Raw genomic sequence first — 23,143 nt, 5'->3', positions numbered from 1 at the left:
GTAAAGGATACTTGTTTTTTATTGTTAACTTATTCAGTTCACGATAGTCTATACACATTCGCATAGACCCATCCTTCTTTTTGACAAATAGGACCGAAGCACCCCAAGGTGAAGTGCTAGGCCTAATAAATCTCTTATCAGATAAATCTTTCAACTGTGCAACCAGTTCTTTCAATTCAGATGGAGCTAAACGGTACGGTGCCTTTGCTACTGGTGCAGCCCCTGGTATTAAATCAATTCGGAACTCAATGACTCTATCTGGTGGTAATCCAGATAAGTCTTCTGGAAAGACTTATGGATATTCACTAATAATCAGAATTGATTCTTCTTTTTCCTTTTCTTTCTTCAAATCAATTACATATGCCAAACATCCTTGGCACTTCTTCCGAATACTTTTCTGGGCTTTCATTACTGACAAAATACTGGTATGATGATTCTGACGATCACCATAAATAACAACTGTCCCTTGGTCTAGCATAATAATTCTGATCATTTTCTAATTACAAATAATACTAGCCTGATATCTTGCCAACCAGTCCATACCCACCACTACATCAAATTCTTTCATCGACATGGGAAATAACCGGATCGGAAGTTCACAGTCCCCAATCACAATAATACAGTTATTGAACACACTAGTAACAGTTTCCTGACTATTAGCAGTATCAACTACTAACTCATCATTAAGTATCACAGAATCCAGGCATGTAGTTTGAGCAAACAATGGTGATATAGACGAAAAGTTTGCACCAGAATCAAATAACACCTTAGCACGTATTGAATTCAGAAGAAATGTACCTGTTACTACATCCGGCGATGCTTCTGCCTCGTTCTTAGTCATTTGGAAGGACCGTCCCCGCGCCCCTCCTTGCCCTCCTCTGTTCACAGTAGGCCTTCCTCGAGTACCCGATGCGTTACTCCCCATTGTTAACTGCAGAGTTCTTAACAAGGGACAATTCGGTCGAATATGATCCGGATAATTGCAATTAAAACACCTTCTGTTAGCTGGGCAGTTTCTAGACAGATGACCTGCTTCGCCGCACTTATAACATTTCCTTGGGTCCATCTTGCATTCACCCTGATGAACTTGTCGGCATTGTGAATAGACTTTCTCACTGCTTTTCTGCTCAGATCTGTTATCATATCTTACAGTTTTCGGCCCTCGAAAAGATGAAGGCCCTTCCTATTTTCTCTTCTCTACAACCTTTCCTTCTGGCTGTCAGTTTTTATTTCGTTTAGTCACTTCAGCCGCATCTACCGTTAATGAAAAGGTATCGGGGTTCATAGCAATAACAAACTCTCTGATTAAGGGTTTCAAACCCCAAATATACCTTTCTATTTTGCTGGGTTCGGTTGAAACATAGTGCTCGGCAAATCGAGAGTATTCAATGAATTTCTCGGTATACTCTCGAAGTGTTCCATTTCCTTGTTCAATTATCAGGAAATCTTCCTCCATTTGTCTTATTGTTGTTTTAGGGAAAAATTGATTCTTGAATCGTTCCACAAATTCTACCTATGACAAAGTCTGTAAAACATCTATTCTGGCTGACGATTCAACTTCCCACCAGAACAAAGCATTTGACTTTAATACAGAAACAATAAATCGCACTTTATATGTTTCTGGATCTGTTTCTGGGCACCGAATGGTGTTGAACACAGATTCCATCTCTTTGATCCAGCACATAGCTTTCACTGGATCTCTTTTCCCAGAAAAGGTTGGTGGTTTGCATGCCAAAAACATCTTAATATCCCCTTCCTTGTTATGGGTGATTGGAACAGAGGGATGAACTTCCACTCTTTCCGTTTCCACCCTAGCTGGTATTCCCATGATAGATGTCAGAGTTTTCAGCAACTTCCCCATTTCCTCTGCTAACATTTCCCTGGTTACATATTCTGGGTGTGGCACCGACCTTTTTTGAACATTCCTAGAGTGGGATTCCTCATGTTCAGAATGTATTTCGGTCCGACCCCTTCCCGGAGACTAACTTCTTCCTCTGCCTCGTCCTTTTGCTCTTCCCCGACCTTTATTTCCGGATGTGCTAGTCGGTAGATTTACGGGTGATTCTTCCCTTTCCTCAGATTCTGGACGAGCCGTTCTTTCAGATCTTCTAGTTCCGCTAGACATCTGTAGAGTTTAGTATTAATAATCACGTATTCACATTCTCAAATATAATGAAGTATTCAAGTTCAGATGCGTACCTGTAAATTCATAATTACACTGGTCAGATGTAATTAAAATTTACCTTACACACTATTCTTTCAACACATCATATTTATTTCCAATGGTGTTAACTACGTCCGAGACCCTTAATATGCAATAAAATAGTTTAAGTCTAGGTATCATGCTGTTAAATACCTAAATCCCTTAAACTCAGGCTCTGATACCACTTTCTGTAACACCCCATAACACACATTGCATGTAACACATATTTCATACAGAAGAAATACATGATATTATCCCATTCAGGTCCCTTAGTACTAGAATCTAACATGACCAAATACAAGGTCCAAAATTCAAAATACATTTCTTGTACTAATCAATCAAAACTGTACATCAAGGACAGATCTTCATACAGAAATGCATATAGGAAAATATTATACTTTCTCCTTTCCCTTACCGTCCGCACCTCCTGCAACACATAGTTAAAATCACAAAGAAAGGGTTAGACCGAAAGGTCTAGTGAGTTACCCTTTTATGTTATTGCAAGGTGTAAATCACCAAAACCCTTATGGAAAACAACCTTTCATATATATATATATATATATAACAAATATGGACATAATACCAGATCACTTTTACTTTCAAACTAAGCACTCAGCTATTCAATTCTCATACCTTTGAACCAATCAGGTTTCATATAAAGTATCAGGCCAAACCTGATATTTTCTCTTCAATAACATCCAGACTATGATTTCCAATAAGAACCTTGATCCTAAATCTTTAAATCACAGAGAAATAAAGATTCCAGACCACGGTAGTCTTAAAGGATATAATAGAAATAGTTATATCATACAACACACATACAAATGTCACCCTTATATCAAATGTACACCTCTCCTTGATATGCCACCCTTATCCCATGGTACGCCTCTCCTTGATATGCCACCCTTTTTTCCTCATCAAAACATTTCACACAAATAATTCCAAATAAACTGCAGCCATTGGAATTATTATTAATCCAAAATCATATCAAATCTCCATTTTATGATAAAATAACATTTTCTATCATTCAATACACAAGGCACAACTCAAATCCGGTTAACCTAGGCTTGGCCGGACTTCATCTCCGGACCACTCATCGCCCAAGGATTGTCCGATTTAATACTTAGAATAAAATTCCACTTGTCCGGATAACAAGTTCGGACAATACATCGCTCAAAGCTTGACCGATTTAAAATAATCCGGTCATCACATGGTCGTATTCCTACTTCTCAGTTCAAAATGTTAACCATTCTTAACAATCTTAACTCGCTTCACACTTAATCGATTTAAGACTAAACCGTTCAACACTTGAGCGGTTTAGGGCTTAATCGCCCAACCCTTGACCGATTTACAAATAATCCGGACAAGCTTTGTCCGATTTAAACTTAATCTGGTCATCCTTTGCCTGGATAAAAACCCTTAAGTAATTAACTGATTTGTTTCCAATAATAAATAACATTCAAATAAAATCAGTAACAAGTTTTATACAAAAAGGTTTAGAAATTACTCACCGTAAAAGCCTTTTGAAAACCAACTTGATCTTAAAGACAAGAAATAATCCGGTCAACTCTTTTTCTTCTAAATCACTCAACTTTTCTCCAAAAATAGCAAGAAGATTTAATGGAGACTTAACCTCCCTTTTATATACCCTTCCCAAACAGGAAGGTCGGCTACTCCATGTGCATGCATACCCATAAACCATGCACACATACATATATATACCTATGCATATATACACATATATCATGCATTTATATATATATATGTATATATATATATATATCCAATTAATGCACAATTCACTTATTAGCATGATCAAACATATCAATTTATCATGCTGTCATGAAATCATTTAATCAGATAATCCCACATTAATTACCTTGGGTGATAACCAAGATCCGGTTATCACACCTGAGTTTAAGGATTTAGGTATTTAACAGTATGATACCTAGACTTAAACTATTTTGTTGCATGTTAAGGGTCCCGGACATAGTTAGCACCATTGGAAATAAATATGATGAATTGAAAGAACAGTGTGTAAGGTAAATTTTAATTACATCTGGCCGATGTAATTATGAATTTACAGGTACACATCTGAACTTGAATACTTCATTATATTTGGGAATGTGAATACGTGAATATTAACACTAAAATTTGCAGATGTCTAGCCGAACTCGGAGATCTGAAAGAACAGCTCGACAAGAGTTTGAAGAAAGGGAAGAATCACCTGTTAATCTTCTGACTAGCATATCCGGAAATAGAGGTCGGGGAAGACCAAGAGGTCAAGGCAGAGGGAGAAGTCAATCTCAAGGAAGGGGTCGTACCGAAGTTCATTCTGAACATGAAGAATCCCATTCTGGGAATGTTCAGGAAAGATCGGTGCCACATCCGGAATATGTAACCAGGGATATGTGGGCAGAGGAAATGGGGAAGTTACGGGAAACTCTAACATCCATTATGGGAATACCAGCTAGGGTGGAAACAGAGAGAGTAGAAGTTCATCCCTCGATACCAGTTACTCATAACAAGGAGGGAGATATCAAAATGTTTCTGGCATGTAAATCACCAACGTTCTCTAGGGAGAGGGATACAGTGAAAGCTATGTGCTGGATCAAGGAGATGGAATCTGTGTTCACATCCATTTTGGTGTCCGAAAACAGATAAAGTTCAATTTTCTGTTTCAGTATTGAAATCAAATGCTTTGTTCTAGTGGGAAGTTGAATCATTAGCCCGAACGGATGTCTTACAAACGTTATCCTGGACAGAATTTGTGGACCGATTCAAGAATCAGTTTTGTCCTAAGACGGCAGTAAGACAAATGGAAGAAGATTTCCTGAAACTGGAACAAGGAAATAGAACAGTTCGGGAATATACCGAGAAATTTATTGAATACTCTCGATTTGCCGAGCACTATGTTTCAACAGAATCCAGGAAAATAGAAAGGTACATCTAGGGTTTGAAACCCTCAATCAGAGAGTTTGTAATTGCTATGAACCCAATACCTTTTCACTAACTTTAGATGCGGCCGAAGTGACGGAACGAAATAAAAATCGGCAAACAGAAGGGAAAGTTATGGAAAAAAGAAAGTGGGAAGGGCCTTTATCAAACTTTTGAGGGCCGAAAACTGTGAGATATGATAATAGAACAGATCAAAATGTTGGTGAGAAAGTTTGTACACAATGTCGACAGGTTCATCAGGGTGAGTGCAAGATGGACCCAAGGAAATGTTACAAGTGTGGTGAAGCAAGCCATTTGTCAAGAAGCTTCCCAACTAATAGAAGATGTTTCAATTGTAATTCTCCGGATCATATTCGACCGAACTGTCCATTGTTAAAAACTCCATAGCTGACTATGGGAAGTAATGTGTCAGGTACTCGGGGAAGACCTACTGTGAATAGAGGAGGGCAAGGAGGGGCACGAGGACGGTCCTTCCAGATGACAAAAAATGAGGCAGAAGGTCACCAGATGTAGTAACAGGTACCTTCCTTCTAAATTCTATACATGCTAAGGTGTTATTTGACTCTGGTGCAAGCTTTTCGTTTGTATCACCATCGTTTGCTCAAAATGCATGTTTAAATTATGTGTTACTTGTTGACGCATTAGTAGTTGATACTGCTAATAGTCATGAAACTGTTAATAGTGTATTCAATAACTGTATTATTGTTATTGAGGGTTGTGAACTGCCGATTCGTTTTTTCCTATGCCTATGAATGAATTTGATGTAGTTGTGGGTATGGACTGGTTGGCAAGGTATCAGGCTASTATTGTTTGCAATCAGAAAATGATCAGAATTACTCTGCCAGACCAAGGAACAATTGTTATTTATGGTGATCGTCAGAATCACCATACTAGTATTTTAACTGTGATGAAGGCTCCGAAAAGTATTCGAAAGAAGTGGCAGGGGTGTTTGGCATACGTAATTGATGTAAAGAAAGAAAAAGGAAAAGAAGAATCGATTCCGATTGTTAATGAATATCCGGAAGTCTTTCAAGAGGACTTGTCTGGATTACCACCGGACCGAGTTATTGAATTCTGAATTGATCTTATACCAGGGGCTGCACCAATAGCAAAGGCACCGTATCGGTTAGCTCCATTTGAATTGAAAGAATTGGTTGCACAGTTGAAAGATCTAACTGATAAATGATTTATTAGACCCAACACTTCACCTTGGGGTGCTCCGATCTTATTTGTCAAGAAGAAAGATGGGTCTATGCGAATGTGTATAGATTATCATGAACTGAACAAGTTGACAATCAAAAACAAATATCCTTTGCCAAGGATTGATGACTTATTTGATCAACTGGTGGGGGCGAGTTATTTCTCCAAGATTGATTTAAGATCAGGGTATCATCAGCTTAAAGTCAGAGAGGAAGACGTTGCTACAACAGCTTTCTAAACCAGAAATGGGCATCATGAATTTTTAGTTATGCCATTCGGCTTAACTAATGCACCCACAACTTTTATGGATTTGATGAATAGGGTATGTAAAGAATATCTTGATAAATTTGTCATTGTATTTATCGATGATATTTTTATATACTCTAAGACTGAAGAAGAACACGCAAAACATCTTCGCTTGATATTGGAATTGTTGAAGAAAGAGAAGTTGTATGCAAAGTTATTCAAGTGTGAGTTCTGGTTAAGGGAAGTCCAATTTCTGGGTAAAAGTAGTATAAACCAAGTGGCATTGTGATAATTTAATTAGTATAAACCTGTTGGGATTGATATATTGTTTACAAGGCAGAGATTATTGGCTTGAAAAGTGAAAGGTGTTGATATATTAGGTTTTTACTTGTTTATATATTGTGTTATATGTGAAAAGTTGTTTTACTTAAATATTTTGGTGATTTTCACCCTGCAATAACATAAATAGGATAACTCACTAGACCTTTTCCGTCTAACCCTCTTTTGTGATTTCAAATATGTATTGCAGGAAGTGCTGACGGTAAGGAAAAGGGAAAAATATAATATTTTTCCTATATGATTATCTGCATGAAGATTTACTGATGGAATGTATAGTTTTGATAGATGATCTGGTTTAGTGCAAGAATTGTATTTGGAATTTTTGGACCATGTATTTTGTACTGGTAGATTCTTGTACTAAGGGACCAATGTGGTGTACGAACATGTATTTCTTATATATGAAGTATATGTTACATGTTATGTGTGGAATGAGGTGTTACATGATAAAAAATTAATTATTAAGTAAAAGTTTAATAAATCTAAGAAAATATAATTAGGTTTTTAAATGATTTAAATAGAGTTTTTATTACAACTATATCATTAACATAATATTTTATCAAATTCAAAATGATAACTAATACTAAGAGGCCGTTTACCAAACGCTTACCCGATTAAGCGTTTATCGAGCCACATTATCTTACCGACCGGATGAATATGATAAGAACCAAAAATCTTTCTCGGTAACAGCGAGACAAGGACCAAGAGTCTTATCCGGTAAGTGAGGACGACAACTCTTACCAATGTAAGCGCTTACCAGGTAAATTGTTGCATACGATGTCATTTTGGTGAACTAAAATCTTACCCATTAAGAAAACGATAGTGTAAAATTTTACCGATAAACACTTACCGAGTAAGTGTTTAGTAAACATCCCCTAACATATTAAAATTATTTTATACTTTTTTATTTACAATATGTTTTTGATTAATAAATTATATAGTTTAAATTGTTTCTCGTCTTCTCATAAATTAATTGTATGTCACATATATAATAAGTACATAAGCATACATGTTAATTTGTATGTTAACGTATGTAATATGCCTAAAAGGATTGTCATTAAAATGCTTTCAAATGATTTATGATAAATTCTAATTAATTGAAATTTTGTCGTATTTATTTAAACTTGAAGATTCTTATTGTAATATTTGGACCAGATCGACATCGGCCTGCACCAAACACGCTTCTTGCTGGACGGCATACGTAGCCAACACCATGACCAAATCCTTTCGGCAGCGATCCCGGTTTTCATAACATACGATCGGAAATTTTTAATCCAACGCTTACAAAAACGCAATATCTGCCCGCACCCGTTTGGTCATGCGTTAGGTGTATTCACGACGCTTCCCACCATTTGTAGAGAAACACAAGGTTGATCCACGGGAACCTGGAACGACAAATAACTAATTAGTGACGAGAAACGTGTGGTAGAAAAAAATAGCAAATGGTTGGAACAAGTGTCTAATTGAAATGACGTAGCAACGGTTGTGGACATTTAAACCATGTTTGGAAGCCATAAGCTGACTTATAAGCTGAGCTTTTGGAGAAGTCCGGTAGGATAAACCATATATTAGAGTTTTAGCAATAGGGACTTTAATCTAGCGGTACGCAAATAATTCAACTATTTTTAGAGGTCAAAGGATTCAAAACTCAACAAACGTGAGTACTGTGTTTGAGTCATATAAATATTATATACTTACAAAATGTCCAGCTCCAAGAATCCAATAGAAAGCAAAGTTCTTATATGACTTAATGAATCCTTTTGTCACCGTGTCATCCTTGCCACAGTACAACGGAGTCCGGTCTAAGTTCAAGTACGCCGATAAACCATCCCACCTGAACGATAAAAACAAACCCACGTTGTAGCTGTAGCTGTCGGTAGTCAAAAATTTACGTAACGTTAATCAAAACACGAATGAAATGGCATATATAATTACTTGAGTTTGTTGATCCATGCTTCTGTCCCCTTGGTTGCACATATTAGGTCGATCTGTTATAAAACAGTTACGGAATCAGTAGTCGTTGTGTCACGAAATACTAAGCGATTCAAAGTTACTTGAGCAAAATTGTCTCACCTGACCGTTGTATACCGTCACATTTACGTCCTTCGACAAAAGCTCATCAACCTGGAAAACACATTTAACGAAATTTGTTCGTAAAGTGAAAAAATGGACCATCGAGACCGAACCCTTCACGTAATTCTGTCACGATTTGAGCGAAACCGACTACAGCAAAACTTGTTAAAAATTGAATAGATTAGAAGCTTTGATTACCTCTGCAATTCTTGGCCTCATGAAGTCGCCTTCCATGGCTGAAAACACACTGCGAGCTTGCCCTCCCCACCTATGGATGATTTTTATACAGTATTTTCAACAAATTTTCTATAACTTCTTTAAAATCAAGAGCTAAAATATCCAAAAACAAATTAGATTCAACTTCAAAAGATCTCATTTTGAAGATTTTAATCATTAATTCATATCAGAGAAACTTAGTTACTGTTTATCTGACGCTTACCCAGATAAACGTTTATCAAGTTACATTACTTTGCCCTATAAATATAGCCCATGAATCGTACCGATAAGACCGAAGGCAAGGACCGAGTGTCTTACTAGTTAAGTGAAGACGACGATTCTTACCACGGTAACCTTTACCGGGTAAATTGTTGGATACGATATCGTTTTGATGGACCAAAATCTTACCCGATAAGTAAGTGATAATGTTGAATTTTACCATAAACACTTATCCACGTAAGCATTTGGTAAACTGGTAGTATTTTCAACAAAAAGGATCTCCAAATCTGATGTTCCGGATACATATAACGATAGCGATGTTCACGAAAAGCTTTTTTTCTTAAATGGTTTTAAGAGCTTACGTAACATTTGCGGGAATAATCTTGAGCTTTTGTCTGATCGGACCATTCATGACGGAATCAAGGTCAACTGCGTCGTCGGCTTTGGCATGACGTTGTTTTCCTAATCGTCCCCATGCTTTTGTTTTCATAACAAATGGATCGTTTCCATCGTCCAACATGAAGTTGTAGAAATCCTAGAAATAACACACATTTTTTCGTTACAATTTTTTTGGGTAACCGTAGGTTATCTTGACTAAACTCATGGGGCATCGAAGATAATAGCTAGAAAATTTTCTATTGGCTTTTTCATTACAGTTTATGTTTCGGAAAAAGGAACAATCAAATGAAATCCGATCACACCGTACCACATCGTTGCTGCTAGCGGATATAACGTCCTCAAGTTTGGACCATGTACCGGTTGCAGCTTCATACTGTCCGTCTGCTAGCTGCTGCTGAATGTTTAGAGCTAAACTGCACAAACAAAGGCAAACATCAGATACTTTCACACCATCCATGTCAACGTTCGTAGCTTTCCAACATCAAACGATCTTGTTCGAACCTATTCGATTTGTTCAAACCAACGTCATCCATCCTCGACACATCTTTGAGTAACGGACCCCATGAAAGCTGCATATGTTGATCAATCAGGTTCATATATATGAGTAGAGATGCAAAAAAAAAAAACCAAGCATGAAGCCGTGGGGACCTATGAAAAGCTGAGCAGGGTTCCATGCACCCGATCCAACCAATTTTCCCAAGTAGAATTTTATTGGGCTATGAAAGATGGACCGGGGTATTACAAAATACAAGAAACATCAATAGAAAATAACAAAGTCTTGAAATCAACCAAAAAACCGAAATTCCATCAAAAAATTACCAAAAAACTGAAAAATTCATGTGAAATTAACAAGAAAAACTTTAAAAATTCTTTGAAATTGTGGAATTCATCTAAAAACACCGACTTTCCAGCCACCTTTGAGGTGCACCCGTTCGGCAAAAATCATAAGTCCATCGATGCATGAAGCCCAAGCATAGTAAGCCCTCGTCTAGGCCTAGACGGACCTTAAAGCCTAGTCAGGTCAACTTTTACTTAAGACTCTCTTAAACCATGACCTAAAAAGCCCGAAAACTTTGTCATATCTGTCATTTTCGACCAAAACGAATGAGACATACCACAAAATCTTCAGGAGAGATCCAGCTATCGCCCAAAGCAACGCCTATATGATCAAACAAGAACCATAAGCTTCAATCTTTACGAATATGCCCGAATCAAAGAAAGCGATCGAGTTTATTTTCAAATTAAAAGGTTATACTTGCTTTTTGTTGCAAACATACCATCACTTTGGGGAAGAACACTAATCTATGCAAGAAAATACGATTTTTGAGCAAATTGTATCTTAAAATCTTCATTTTTGTCTAGAACCCTTGTTCTTGTAAGCAACACGGTTCTTTCAGGCATTTTCCACTATAACAAAAAGTCTTGATAACATATACTTTATAGGACTTAGGTTTATAAGATCAAACTATGAAACATCCTATTTAAAAGTGCTACAACAAGTTTATAGGAAGCTTTTAGTCATTTTATCAAGTTTTTAGGACGCTTCTAAAATAAAGTATTGTATTAGCTATTTTATGAGACAATTTTAAGAAGTATTTATCAAACACTTGTGTTTACAGGACTCTTTTTCAAACAGTGTCGTATAAAATGATTAATACAACATTTTAATTTAAAAGCGTCATAAAAATCATGTTAAAACATCTAAAAAGCACCTTAAACTGTTGTAACACTTTTAGATAGAATGCTTTATATTTTTGTTGTCGTGTTCATAGAAATGATGGTTAGTTTGCAACAATAAATCAGATTCGATGGTTTAAAAATTAAACACAATCAATCGAATCAAAGATCGAAGAACTAAAAGTAGTACCTCCAAGTTGAAGCTTGAGTTCCCCCTTTTCGATAGCTTGTAAAATGGAAAGTCCAACGGTAACTGCAAATTTCCCTCCATAAGATTCTGCAAAAATGTAAACCGGACTCTTTTGACGACTTGGGCTTATGTTGTAGATCGTCTTCAACAATGTAGTTAAATCTGTTGCTGCTTCAATGTCGGTTGTGACAAACAAGTTGTCATCTTCTACGTAACTGAATCCAGTCCCGACTGGGCTATCCTAGAATCATTAAGGAAGTTGCTAATGATGAAATTAACGAAAATGATATCTGATAGCATGGAATAAGAAGTTCGAAATTTGTATACCACAAACAATATATCTGCCTTCTGAAGCCATGTCGAGTTTCGTGGCTTCAAGTTGACATCCAGTGGCCCAATTTCACCAAAATTTCCGAAGCCAACTCCAGAACCGCCCTGACATGAAAAAGAACGTTAATTTAGCAACCAGAATCGAGTGTAATCGACCAATTTGATCATTGTTAGACCTATTTGTGCGACGACTGACATGCCTCAATATAACAAAATTAAGTTTATGGAACGCTTTCAGGCTTATTAACAAGTGTTTAGCACATTCTTAAAATAAATTATCGTATTAACACATATTTTTATAAGACATTTGTTTTATAAGACTTTTTTCTTTTCAAATAAAGTCATAAACAAATTAGTATAAACCTTCAATTCAAAAACGTACTAAAAAACTTGTTAAGACTCTAAAAAACGTCACTTAAACTTATTGGAACACTTTTAAAATAAAATGCTCCATTGGTTGGTCCTTTAAACTTAAGTCCTATATAAAACTATATGATTCTACTGTTGGTGCCTCTTTCAGTATGGTCATGAATAAGCTAGGGTCGGGCCGTTGGAACCTCTTGGCCATGGAGTTAGTCGAGGTGCGCGTAAGCTGGTCTCCCATGGTTAAGAAAACAATGCATATTGGTTGTGATGACCATGCTGACATTAAGCGAGACAAAGAAACCGACACGAAATTAAAGCCTCTACTAGTTGTTATATTGTTATAGCTACTAAAACCATTAAACCACCAACTTTTGAATAAAGTTTTTCAAGAGGTTCCATCCGTTTAAAAAAAACTCTTAGCAACAACCATTAGTGACCAAATTTAGTCGTGAACACATACGTATTATTCCTATTTCGGTACTTACAGGGCCTCCTTGAAGCCATAGAATCGTAGGCCATGGTTTGGATGGATCGTCGACTCTATTAGGACTCCAATACAACCACCAAAACATATGCGCTCCTAAAAAGAAAACAACAAATTAAAGCTAAAATGCGATAACAGATTGAGATTTTAAACTTAATACCGATGAATATAATTATGAAAACCTAAAAACTTACGAGGGCGAACTTCAACATATCCCCATGTTTCAGATCCATCGTCAGTGCCTTCGAGACCGTTGTTGGTTGATGTTATAGAAGAAACGAAACCTAAAACGCACACAAAAAGAAGAAAAGGATATTTCATGGTGACCATCATGATGTTCAAAATGAAATAAGAGTAGAAGAAAAGTTTGTATAAGTAACATAATATGTAACATAAGAAGCTTCTCCTCTTTGTTTTCAGTGATAAACAAAAAAACAAGAAAATTTGGATGATGGACACAAGAAATGAAGTGTTACAATGGAGAAACAATTAAAATTTGAAAGTTTTGTTGTATTATATGTTATGTAATGCATTTTTTGTCTATTGCTCTAGCTTGGCTTGACTGGCTTAAATTGTATTTTCAAGGCAAAGTGATAAATAGATTGTTAGTACAACCCGTTCAATTTGGCTCGGCTCGGCTCGGCTCGACTTGACTTGACTTGACTTGAATGGTTGGTTTTTACACTAGAGACTCTAAATTGAATAGTGTACGCTCAATTTTCAGTTTTTCAAAATGGCCGATTGATTATAGAATATACAAACGACCTAGACAAGCCACCCAAATTGCTTCGATATGACTAAGGGGTTGTTTACCCGATACAAACACGTGCACCAAGTGTTAGTGTTAGTGTGGTATTTGTTTTAACGAAATTACTTTACCTTATAATATACTTTAGTGTTAGTGTGGTATTTGTTTTAACGGTGATGAAACTAATTTAGCAACTCATCGTAAAGGTCAAAATGGTTTTATACTTTATAGTCACTTTGCTTGATCAAAAGAACACGAAATTGCCTTCGTATTCTAAGCAACGTTTACAGGTTCACCTTAGCCGAGGCCGCATTGTTTGACGATAAGGATGGATGTTCAATTTTAGAATCTGTGTTTGATGAAATCATGAATGCTAATAATTCTGAATTATAAGAATTAGAAACTCATGTTGTGAGAACCAACGATGGATATTTACTTTTCAAATCTCTGGATAATATTGAAGATGGTTATGTCGTACAAGAGACAATAAATAATATAACACATCCTCAAAAAAAAAATTGACCCAGAATTTTTAAAAGACACTACAACAAAATCAGGTTTATAGGACACTTCCAATTTTTAAGCGTCCTATTAGACCTCTTTATAAAACTTAGTTTATAGGATCAAAAAACAAAGCGTCTTATCTAAAGGCGTTGTAATAAGTTTATATGACGTTTTTTGATGTCGTAACAAGGTTTTTAGGACATTTTTAATACAAAACGTCCCATTAGCAACTTTATAGGACATTATTTGAAAAACTGTCCTATAAAAATAAATGTCATATGAAAAATTGAGTTTATAGGACACTTTCTCAAAAGTGTCCTATAAAGTTGCTAATGCGACACTTTGTATTAAAAAATGTCCTAAAAAACTTGTTAAGACGCCCAAAAACGTCATATAAACTTATTACAACACCATTAGATATGACGCTTTTTAGTTTAGTCCTATAAATCAAGTCCTATAAAACGGTCTATTGGGATGCTTAGAGATTGGGGGTGTCCTATAAACCTAATTTTGTTGTAGTGAGATAAATCTTGTCATATTCCAAACACACAAAGGGGTTTTAACAAACCATGTAAATTCACTCTAATCTAGAATTTGTGGAACTGAAAGTTCAATATGAAATAGCTCAAAGTTTCAAAATCTAAACAAAACCTTAGATTAAAAGGTGTTTCAGAATTTGAGTGTAAGGACAAATGTGAATCCTCCTGTGTTAAGACTAACGGGTTGTTTGATTGTTGCTGAATAGTTTGGTGTACAATGACTAAGTGGTTAGAACGATTAAGAGACTCTTGTAATATAGTGTAAAATGAAATATAATTGTTTGGTAATTATTAATAATGAAATTAGGGTGCTGAATGGTTAAAGAAGACTCAAAATACAAAATCTTTTAGAGTGTTTTAGAATCATTAAGAGGCAGATTTTTTTTTGTCAAACAAGATTCACCTCTTAACGATTTAGAGGCTGCCTTTCAATGAAATAATTAAAAGATAAACAAACAACCCCTAAGATAGTCAAAAGAAGATTTACAAGGGCTTAAAAAGGCAAAGGTATTCTTATATCTCCTACTAACACAAAATCTTTGTATGTTTCAGATAAAAGAGGCCAAAAGAGATTAATCTGGCAAAAGAAGACTAGACAGGGTGCTATCAGATTAGATTCTTCAAAATCAAAACCTATACTAGTTGAAAAGAAAAGAAAAGTGTTAGTGCCAAGCTTACAAACAACAAAATGTATACTTTTTAGTCCAAAGTTTCTAAGCCTACTTTTGTAAAGGTTAATATTTCAGCTAATTGTATGCGGAATGAAATGCTTACTCTCATTCAAAAGCACATTCAATGTGATAACTGAGGACAAAACAAATGCAAATTAAACTTTGATTTTTTAAATGGTCTAGAAAAGACTGGTATAAGGCAATATCAAACTATAGACAGATTGATCAAAAATCTGAATGTACTCCTGAGACTATCTAGAAATTGATATTTAATGCTAAATCCAAAGTTTTATCCAATCCTTCATTACGTGCTAAATCTGAATATGTCATTAAGTGGAAGCCTAAGTCTAAGCTTAAGGCTTCTAGGCCAAAGTCTGGATCAGGACTTGTTAAGGTTTAGAGGACAAAAGCTAAATCAGTTGCCTCAACAAAGTCCATCAACAAAAAAAGGACTCATTCAAAAAGGGTACCTAAATTTGTGTAATTATCCTTGCAGGAAAGTCATGTGTGGTACTTTGATTATGGATGCTCTAGACACATGACTGGTTTCAAGCATTTATTGACATATTGCAAGGAAAATCCTGGAGGACAGTTTGAAAGACATACTTTGATATTGGTTGAAAGAACTCTAAGTATAAACTCTGAAGTGGAAGACCAGACTTATATTCAAAGTATCTATTTAGGCTTTGCACTTCGTTTTTTTTCATCTTTAGAACTTGTACATAGGAACTATAGCATACTAGAACATGTGTCTTGTATTCATTAGTATGTATCCTACCGTCATGTATCTTTAAAGTTTCCTCTGTACTTCAAATAGGCGAGTAGAGAGTTTATTAGTATCTTTTGTAAGTTAAGACAATTAATTCAGTTGTTCTTCACTGTAATATTTATCTCTCTACATTCTCTCTGTAATCTCATGAACATCAGTGACATAATAACATTTGGACCTTGATCTCTCTACTATCATTTACTTCTATCAGTTACTTGATTGTATTAGATCTGTTTTGGGATCCTATAACAGTTAGTATTGGAGATGATCACAAATGATTTATTATAGGGCACGAAGTATTTGTAACACCCTGAAATCTGGAAAAAACGACTAATTTAAAACAATAATACATCAAATAAAAGATGAATCTCTCTCCATAAATTAATACTAGATTTCCTCGAATAGTAAAACTAGATTTAACATTAACAATTGATAAAGTCGCCATCTCCAAATGTGAAAGACGTCTCCAATTTGCTAATTATATCTCGTACCTCTCAGTAGAACTAAACTCTTCAGTGTCTCTAGTGTCATTCCCCAACAAGGACTTGATGCACATGCCGACAAAGAAAAAATGTTATAGTCAATGCCTAGTGAGTTCAAATAGTTTTCATCATAAACATTAACAATGGTAAAACTGAAGAGATGTTATTTTAAATTACAATGCCAAAATTAAATGTATTTCATATAAAAGCAACATCCTTTCCAAAACCCACCATTTTCATGATGAAAGCTTGTTTATAAAAACACCCCTTTATTCATGAAACCAAAGTCCAATACTCACCAAAAGTGAATGAAATTAAATGTTCACATAATAAAACATGGATAAAACTCTATCATCCAAAACACCCAAAATAGAGACAAGGTTCAATACCCAAAACCATAAATAATGGAAAATACTTCATAAGAAATGTCACCAAAAAAACATAGATAAAACTAGATACCCAAAGCAACACTTTTCACTGATAGGGGAGACCCGATTTCCATAGTTAATGCTGAAACACGAAGGTAGGCCACCAATCCATATTATACAACACATCCTGAGAATCAATGGCCCCAATGAGATCAATTAACTGCGATTTATAGTTCAAGGCCCCCGATGATCCAAGTACACTCATTTACTAGAAATTACATAAGTATTTGACTCTTATAAGACCCTACCAAGTTGCCCCCAATGACCCAATACCTATTTCTGGCAATAATACATGAATACCCATCCCATTAAAATCGACACATAACATACACCATATGGTCAATGGCAGATATTAGAGTTCAAGAGCCCACACCATGAGGCCCCCAATGACCCAATGCATATTCTTGGCCACAAGACGGGAACAACCGTCCCATTTCAAACTAATAAATATTGACTCTTATGTCTATTGATCTATTGCATTACAGTCTAAATTACATGACCCCAAAAGAATGACACGCACTCAAAGAATGTAATATTTCAATTGAATATGCTTTAACTGCATATAACTCCAAAAGCTCGACATAGAGCAAATAAACCGGTAAAAAGTCCCAAGACTCAACTGAGTCAAAACCTAGTCGAGAGCTCAACAACTCAAATTACTATATAACATAAGTCATCAAAAGTGATAAAAACACCTTTAACCAAGGTTTATGCAAACACATGTTCTAAGGGCATGATTAACTCAAAAACACATCATTGACATTTGTTGGTCCCGGTTGGGTCTACAAGAGTTTTAAAGAAATAGTTTGTAGAAAGAGGGATGAGTACAAACATAAAAAAATTTTCAAATTTAAAAATATATATTGATAAAGAAAGATCAATACAGATTTTTACAGATTGTATGCGGAAATAGACAAGGTAAAAATAACCTATCTAAAAAAATCTAAGTTTACACACAGATAATCTTAGCAAAGAGAAAAGATTTGCTGAAAGATAAAGAAGAAAATAAGTTCTTCTTGGGTAAGAACTTTTAGAATACTTGAGAGGGATTCTAACTTGTTTGAAGATAAGCGTAAGTGTTCTTTTAGATGTGTGTGTGTGTCTTCACGTATCTCTGCATGGAGAGAGCACTCATCTATTTATACCCATTGCATTAAATGCACATTTAATGCAATTCAGTAGGGTTTGAACACACATCAAGCTTTTAAAAGAAAGCTTGTCATTTGCTACAGTGAATAGTACAAATGTCTATTCAGAAGCAGACATCCTTTCATGGAGTTGGTGGGTAATAGGGTCATCTAGTCGGCTCCGTACCGTACTATACTCTAGAAAGGGTATGAGTTTGTCCTCTGTGTGTGGAAGGACAAGACAAAAACAATCTTACACAACAAGCTTCATTTGATCGTTGAATGTTGGAATAAAACCAAAGGTCTCTTCAGCATTCGCTGAGGCTTGGGTAGTCTTCACACATATGTTGACCAAGTTGTAATCACTGAATGCCGCTTTAGATCACGAATGTGCCGGTCACTAATCTTCAGTCTCAATCTTCAACTTTCACTGAAGGTTCTTTGGTGTGAGTTTTGTCTTCTTGAAGTATCATTGTCGCTGTAGGATTTACAATACATGTTTAAGCGATCACTGAACAGACTCAGTGATGATCGCTGGAACTAAAAGAACAGAAACATAATACTTCGTAATAGGTAAAAGGGATTATCATCAAATCAATGAGAGAGGGGATCAACAATCTCCCCCTATTTGATGATAACAAAGAAACATAAAGAAAGTTGCCTTATCAGATAATAGTAGAGAAAAGTTACATATAAAGTACATGTCCCTTTTTACTATTTTGGGATCTTTTTCAGGGAATTAGTTTTTACTTAATAAGTTTTCTTAAGTTACAAGTTTAAGAAAAAGTACAAGAAGGGAAACTGAAACTGAAAGCATATTCACTGACTTATAGATTGATAGTGACTGTAAGAGAATACTGGAACTCATAGACATGTGTCCCTATTACTCTTTTCAGGGATCTTTTCCAATGATGCAGATGAAATACTTAAATTTATTCAAAGGAAAAATTACAAGTGCTTCAGTACATTTCTTAGACTTACAAAATAAAAGTTGTACACTAAAAGTAGATATAGAAACAAAAGACATACAGTGAAAGACAAGTTACAAGATAGAATTCTATAACTAATATAAGTTGCTCAGGTTGATGTAGTCAGGTACTTCTTCTCCGAGCTCTTTTCGACGTAGAAATTCCCTTTTGATCTTCTAGTCCATCATTTCACCATATATATCATCGTCCAGCCAAAATCTGATATGACGCAAGATGTTCCATTGGACAAAGATGTAACTCAGACATTCTTTGAAAACTGACTTCACCTTCATAGTCAAGAAAGATAAATCCTAACTCAGGCTTCATGTGCATAGTGTTGGGTATGTAAGGACTCTTCGCAGGCAAGAATAGATTCAACATAGAAATGTATGGTTCTTCGAAGCCTTCAAACTCTATTGCAAATGACTTTTTCTCATCATTCAAACTCTTCTGCTTAGCAGCAATACTCTTTGAAATCTCCAAATATTTCTTTTTAGATTCCTTCTTCTCAGTCTCAATCTTAGGTCTTTCCAAAATACCTTCTCAAAATCAGTTATTTGCTCTGAAAGCTTTGTATTATTCATCTCTAGAACTTTAATCTTGCTTTCAAGAATCTTCCTTTCAACATCAAACTTCTTTTCAGCCTCTGTAAACCTCTTTTCAGCAACAAACCTCTTTTCAACATTAGAAAATTTATTCTTCTCCTTTTCAAACTCTTTCAGCTTCTAACAACTTTTCCAGTTCAACTATTCTCTTCTTATCATTCTAAAAAATTCTTCTTTCAAAAGTCAAAGCTTTCTCAGCTTCATAAACCTTTGTAGTTAACTTTGAATTATTTTTTAATAGTTCAACATTTCTATCGTGAATCTCATAATGGCGATCTCTAGTAAGAAGTTCATCTATATGAGCCTGTAGAAACTTCTTTTCTTCTCTTATTTGCTCATTTTTCTTTATTGTATCTTTCGCCCAACAAAGATTAGAATGATTCTCATAAAACATTTCATTTCTTGTTCCTTTTTAAATATCCTTTCCAATTCAGAAACTCTCTCTTTATGTTCCTTATTCTCTCTTTCTAACATAAAAGCCATTTCAAATATTTCAAATTGAATAACCCTTGATCTTTAAAACAATTCAAGACTTAGAAAATCAGAAATTTAATCCTTATCGCCAACAAGATACTTATCGGACACCAAAGACATCTGACATAGAGGTTATCGAACAAAACTGCTTATCTTTCAAAACCTTGTTATCGGACACCACTATACCTGCCAACACTTTATCGCACAAAAACTGCTTATCGCCCAAACCTTTATCGACCAACACACCTTATCACACAACACCTTTATCGATCACAACCCTTATCGGACAAGATTTGACCAGATTCAATCCTTATCGGACAACACTTGATCGGACAAGGATGCTTATCGCTCACAAGACAAGCGTTGAAGAAGATATCGCTTGACATTTTGACCGATTACCAAAGATACAAGATACACTGGGCGATGAATCAAAATCACCTATAGCGGTATGCAATGAAGGATATTAATCGGACAACAAGCAAATTCAACAGGCGATGAAGTGTCTTTAGCGCTTGATGAAGATCTTCAACAAGCGATTAAGAACACTTAGACAGATTTTCCAGAATTTGACTCAAAACTCACTCAAAGATGAATAAAACTAGCACAGTTTTATTCATAGTAATGCCAAAAACAAGTTTTTAATGAAAATTCTTACCAAAAACATATCATATTGGTCCAATTTTGATTGAATCACAAGAACAGTCAAGAACACGAATCAACAAAAAGTTCAAAATTGATGCTTGAAATCGATTCAATTATGAAATTGAATGGCTCTAATCAAATCCAAACAGAAATTCATACACAATATAATCAATCTTACACACAAATTCAAACATATTATGAGATTTTGATTCAAAACAATGAGTAGAAGAATGTCGATCAAGAATGTCCAATTATGACTCAATACATTCCGATTCAATTCAGTTTGATTCTCCAAGTTGTTGTAATTTGCTCTGATACCAATTGATAATCCCAATAAAGATTAATCAATAACAATTCAAAGATTCAAGAACACTTAGCAATGGTAGAAATGAGTAGAAAGAGAGAAATCGTCAAAGCTCCAAATGTATTGATCATCAAAGTATTACAATGTGACTAACTAATAAAACTAGTTAAGCACCCTATTTATACACAAGAAAATACACAAAGCATAAAGCTTGGATACAACATTTAAGCACAAAACTTGAACTTAACAATGAATGCTAATAAGAAATAAAGTAAAGGAGAATGTTGAGATAACACTTGAGGGAATGCTTTTGCTTCTGAAAATGTGGCTACTTTCTGGTTAATCTGTTCGATTTGAAAGTAGGTCTTGTGCCTTTTGCCATCCTTTAAAGTAGACATATTTGATTTCTTAAACCCAAGTTTTCTTGTATTTCTTAGATGTAGTTATTATTGGGATACATGTATTATCTAAAGACTTTTGGAACAAGGGAGTATTAGACCTAGCCTGAAGAACAGGCAAGAACTGCCCATTTTGTGTCATAGCTCCTGAACACGAGCAAGTCATCAGAAACTCACCCGGTTTTGTTAACCGCATGGCCAGTAAATTTGTACCTGAATGTTATAAAGTTGTGAAATATTGACCATTATTACCACCCTATCTGTATATGAATTTGTATAGTTCTAAAATGTATCTATATTCATGCATTTGTCAAGTGTCTATGTTTGTTATTAATAAGTGGTATGATTCAGACATTCTGTAGGGCGGCCTGCTCCAACTAAATCGCTTGATTTGAAGCTTACAACTTTTGCACAGAGGAGAAGTTAAAGTTATGGGCCAGATTTCCATACGAGGGATCCAAACACGCTCTAATGTGATTTTTACTAGAAAGACTACTACCTGTTGATTTTCAGGTTTGCCCTTGAAAGTTTTATATCATTTGCAAATTATATGGTATATTTGAATTGTTTTTGGTAATAATGTTCATTTTGCATCTGCTTGATCTTGTAAAATCTAGCTTTATACTCGTTTAAGCTAAAACAAATATGTGGTTGTTTTAGGACTCTTCGGAAAATATATAATGTGTATCCAAATGACTACATGTTTTCGATTTATGGGATGAGGATCTTTGGGAGCTCTATTCTCCCGGAGAAATGGCAACCTTTTTTATATGTGAATGATGATAGGTATATGATAAAGACAATGAAGAAAGCATAAGGGACTAGTCTTGAAAAAAGTATATTGAGACGTCATTAAATATAATAGGGTTGAAGTAAGTCTCATTTTAAGTTGGGTTTTGAAAGATGTATGTGGGTGTAAAATTAAGTCTCATTCTAAAGAGTACTCAAAGTATATTTTTGGTAAACAAATTCTTTGTGTAAAATAGGTTATTTGTATAATTTTGTAATTTTTAATCATTTTGAATAAAAATTGACGGAGTAGGCATGACTCAAAAAAATTATTTAAAACATTGAGTTGTTTTAAAAAGGGTTTGTTATCATAGACATTTCATATGAAGATATGTTATATTTTTACGGATGATTGTAAAAGCTACCAACACTAACGTTTTGGATGGATGGTTATTTGAATCTAACATAGGTACATATGTAATAGACTTTATGACATCTTGAAAAGATTTGATATTTTGAAATTTAAATTATAATGAACATTTTATATCACATCGCATTGCGCGGATACACAACTAATATATATAGTGTCAACTACTATATATATATATATATAACCCATTTTTTGTGTTAACTCTACTAACCAACATCAACCAATCACATTCTTTTTTTACTTTATGTTCAAATGTAACTTATAAATTGAATACAAGGGTCATTTTGTAATTTGACCATTATGTAACTCCCTAATAATTATTTGGGAGTTACAAATCTTTTAAGATCCCTCTAATTGATCATGAGGTAATTCCGATGTTCACAGTGTTCATGGTGTTCATATCCATGTAATGTCCATGAACATTCACC

At 35.0% G+C, this 23,143-nt stretch overlaps 1 protein-coding gene across 1 annotated transcript in view; it reads right to left on the bottom strand.

Annotated features, from left to right (window-relative positions):
• Positions 1 to 8,259: 8,259 nt before the first annotated feature.
• LOC112506031 (serine carboxypeptidase-like 51) overlaps positions 8,260 to 23,143 on the bottom strand; it is a 23,489-nt gene continuing 8,605 nt past the window's right edge. Inside the window, exons 2-14 of the mRNA XM_025110062.1 lie at positions 13,092 to 13,181; positions 12,899 to 12,993; positions 12,045 to 12,152; positions 11,718 to 11,958; positions 10,966 to 11,009; positions 10,352 to 10,419; positions 10,158 to 10,263; positions 9,814 to 9,986; positions 9,215 to 9,284; positions 9,017 to 9,067; positions 8,879 to 8,931; positions 8,642 to 8,777; positions 8,260 to 8,328 (exon numbers count right to left, since the gene is read on the bottom strand). Of these exons, the coding sequence (XP_024965830.1) occupies positions 8,260 to 8,328; positions 8,642 to 8,777; positions 8,879 to 8,931; positions 9,017 to 9,067; positions 9,215 to 9,284; positions 9,814 to 9,986; positions 10,158 to 10,263; positions 10,352 to 10,419; positions 10,966 to 11,009; positions 11,718 to 11,958; positions 12,045 to 12,152; positions 12,899 to 12,993; positions 13,092 to 13,181 (1,304 nt within the window). The remainder of the gene's footprint in view (positions 8,329 to 8,641; positions 8,778 to 8,878; positions 8,932 to 9,016; positions 9,068 to 9,214; positions 9,285 to 9,813; positions 9,987 to 10,157; positions 10,264 to 10,351; positions 10,420 to 10,965; positions 11,010 to 11,717; positions 11,959 to 12,044; positions 12,153 to 12,898; positions 12,994 to 13,091; positions 13,182 to 23,143) is intronic.

The sequence above is a fragment of the Cynara cardunculus genome (assembly GCF_001531365.2).
Source record: "Cynara cardunculus var. scolymus isolate 2C chromosome LG 1, CcrdV1, whole genome shotgun sequence".
NCBI lineage: Eukaryota > Viridiplantae > Streptophyta > Magnoliopsida > Asterales > Asteraceae > Cynara > Cynara cardunculus.
This window is presented reverse-complemented; position numbering and strand designations above follow the sequence as displayed.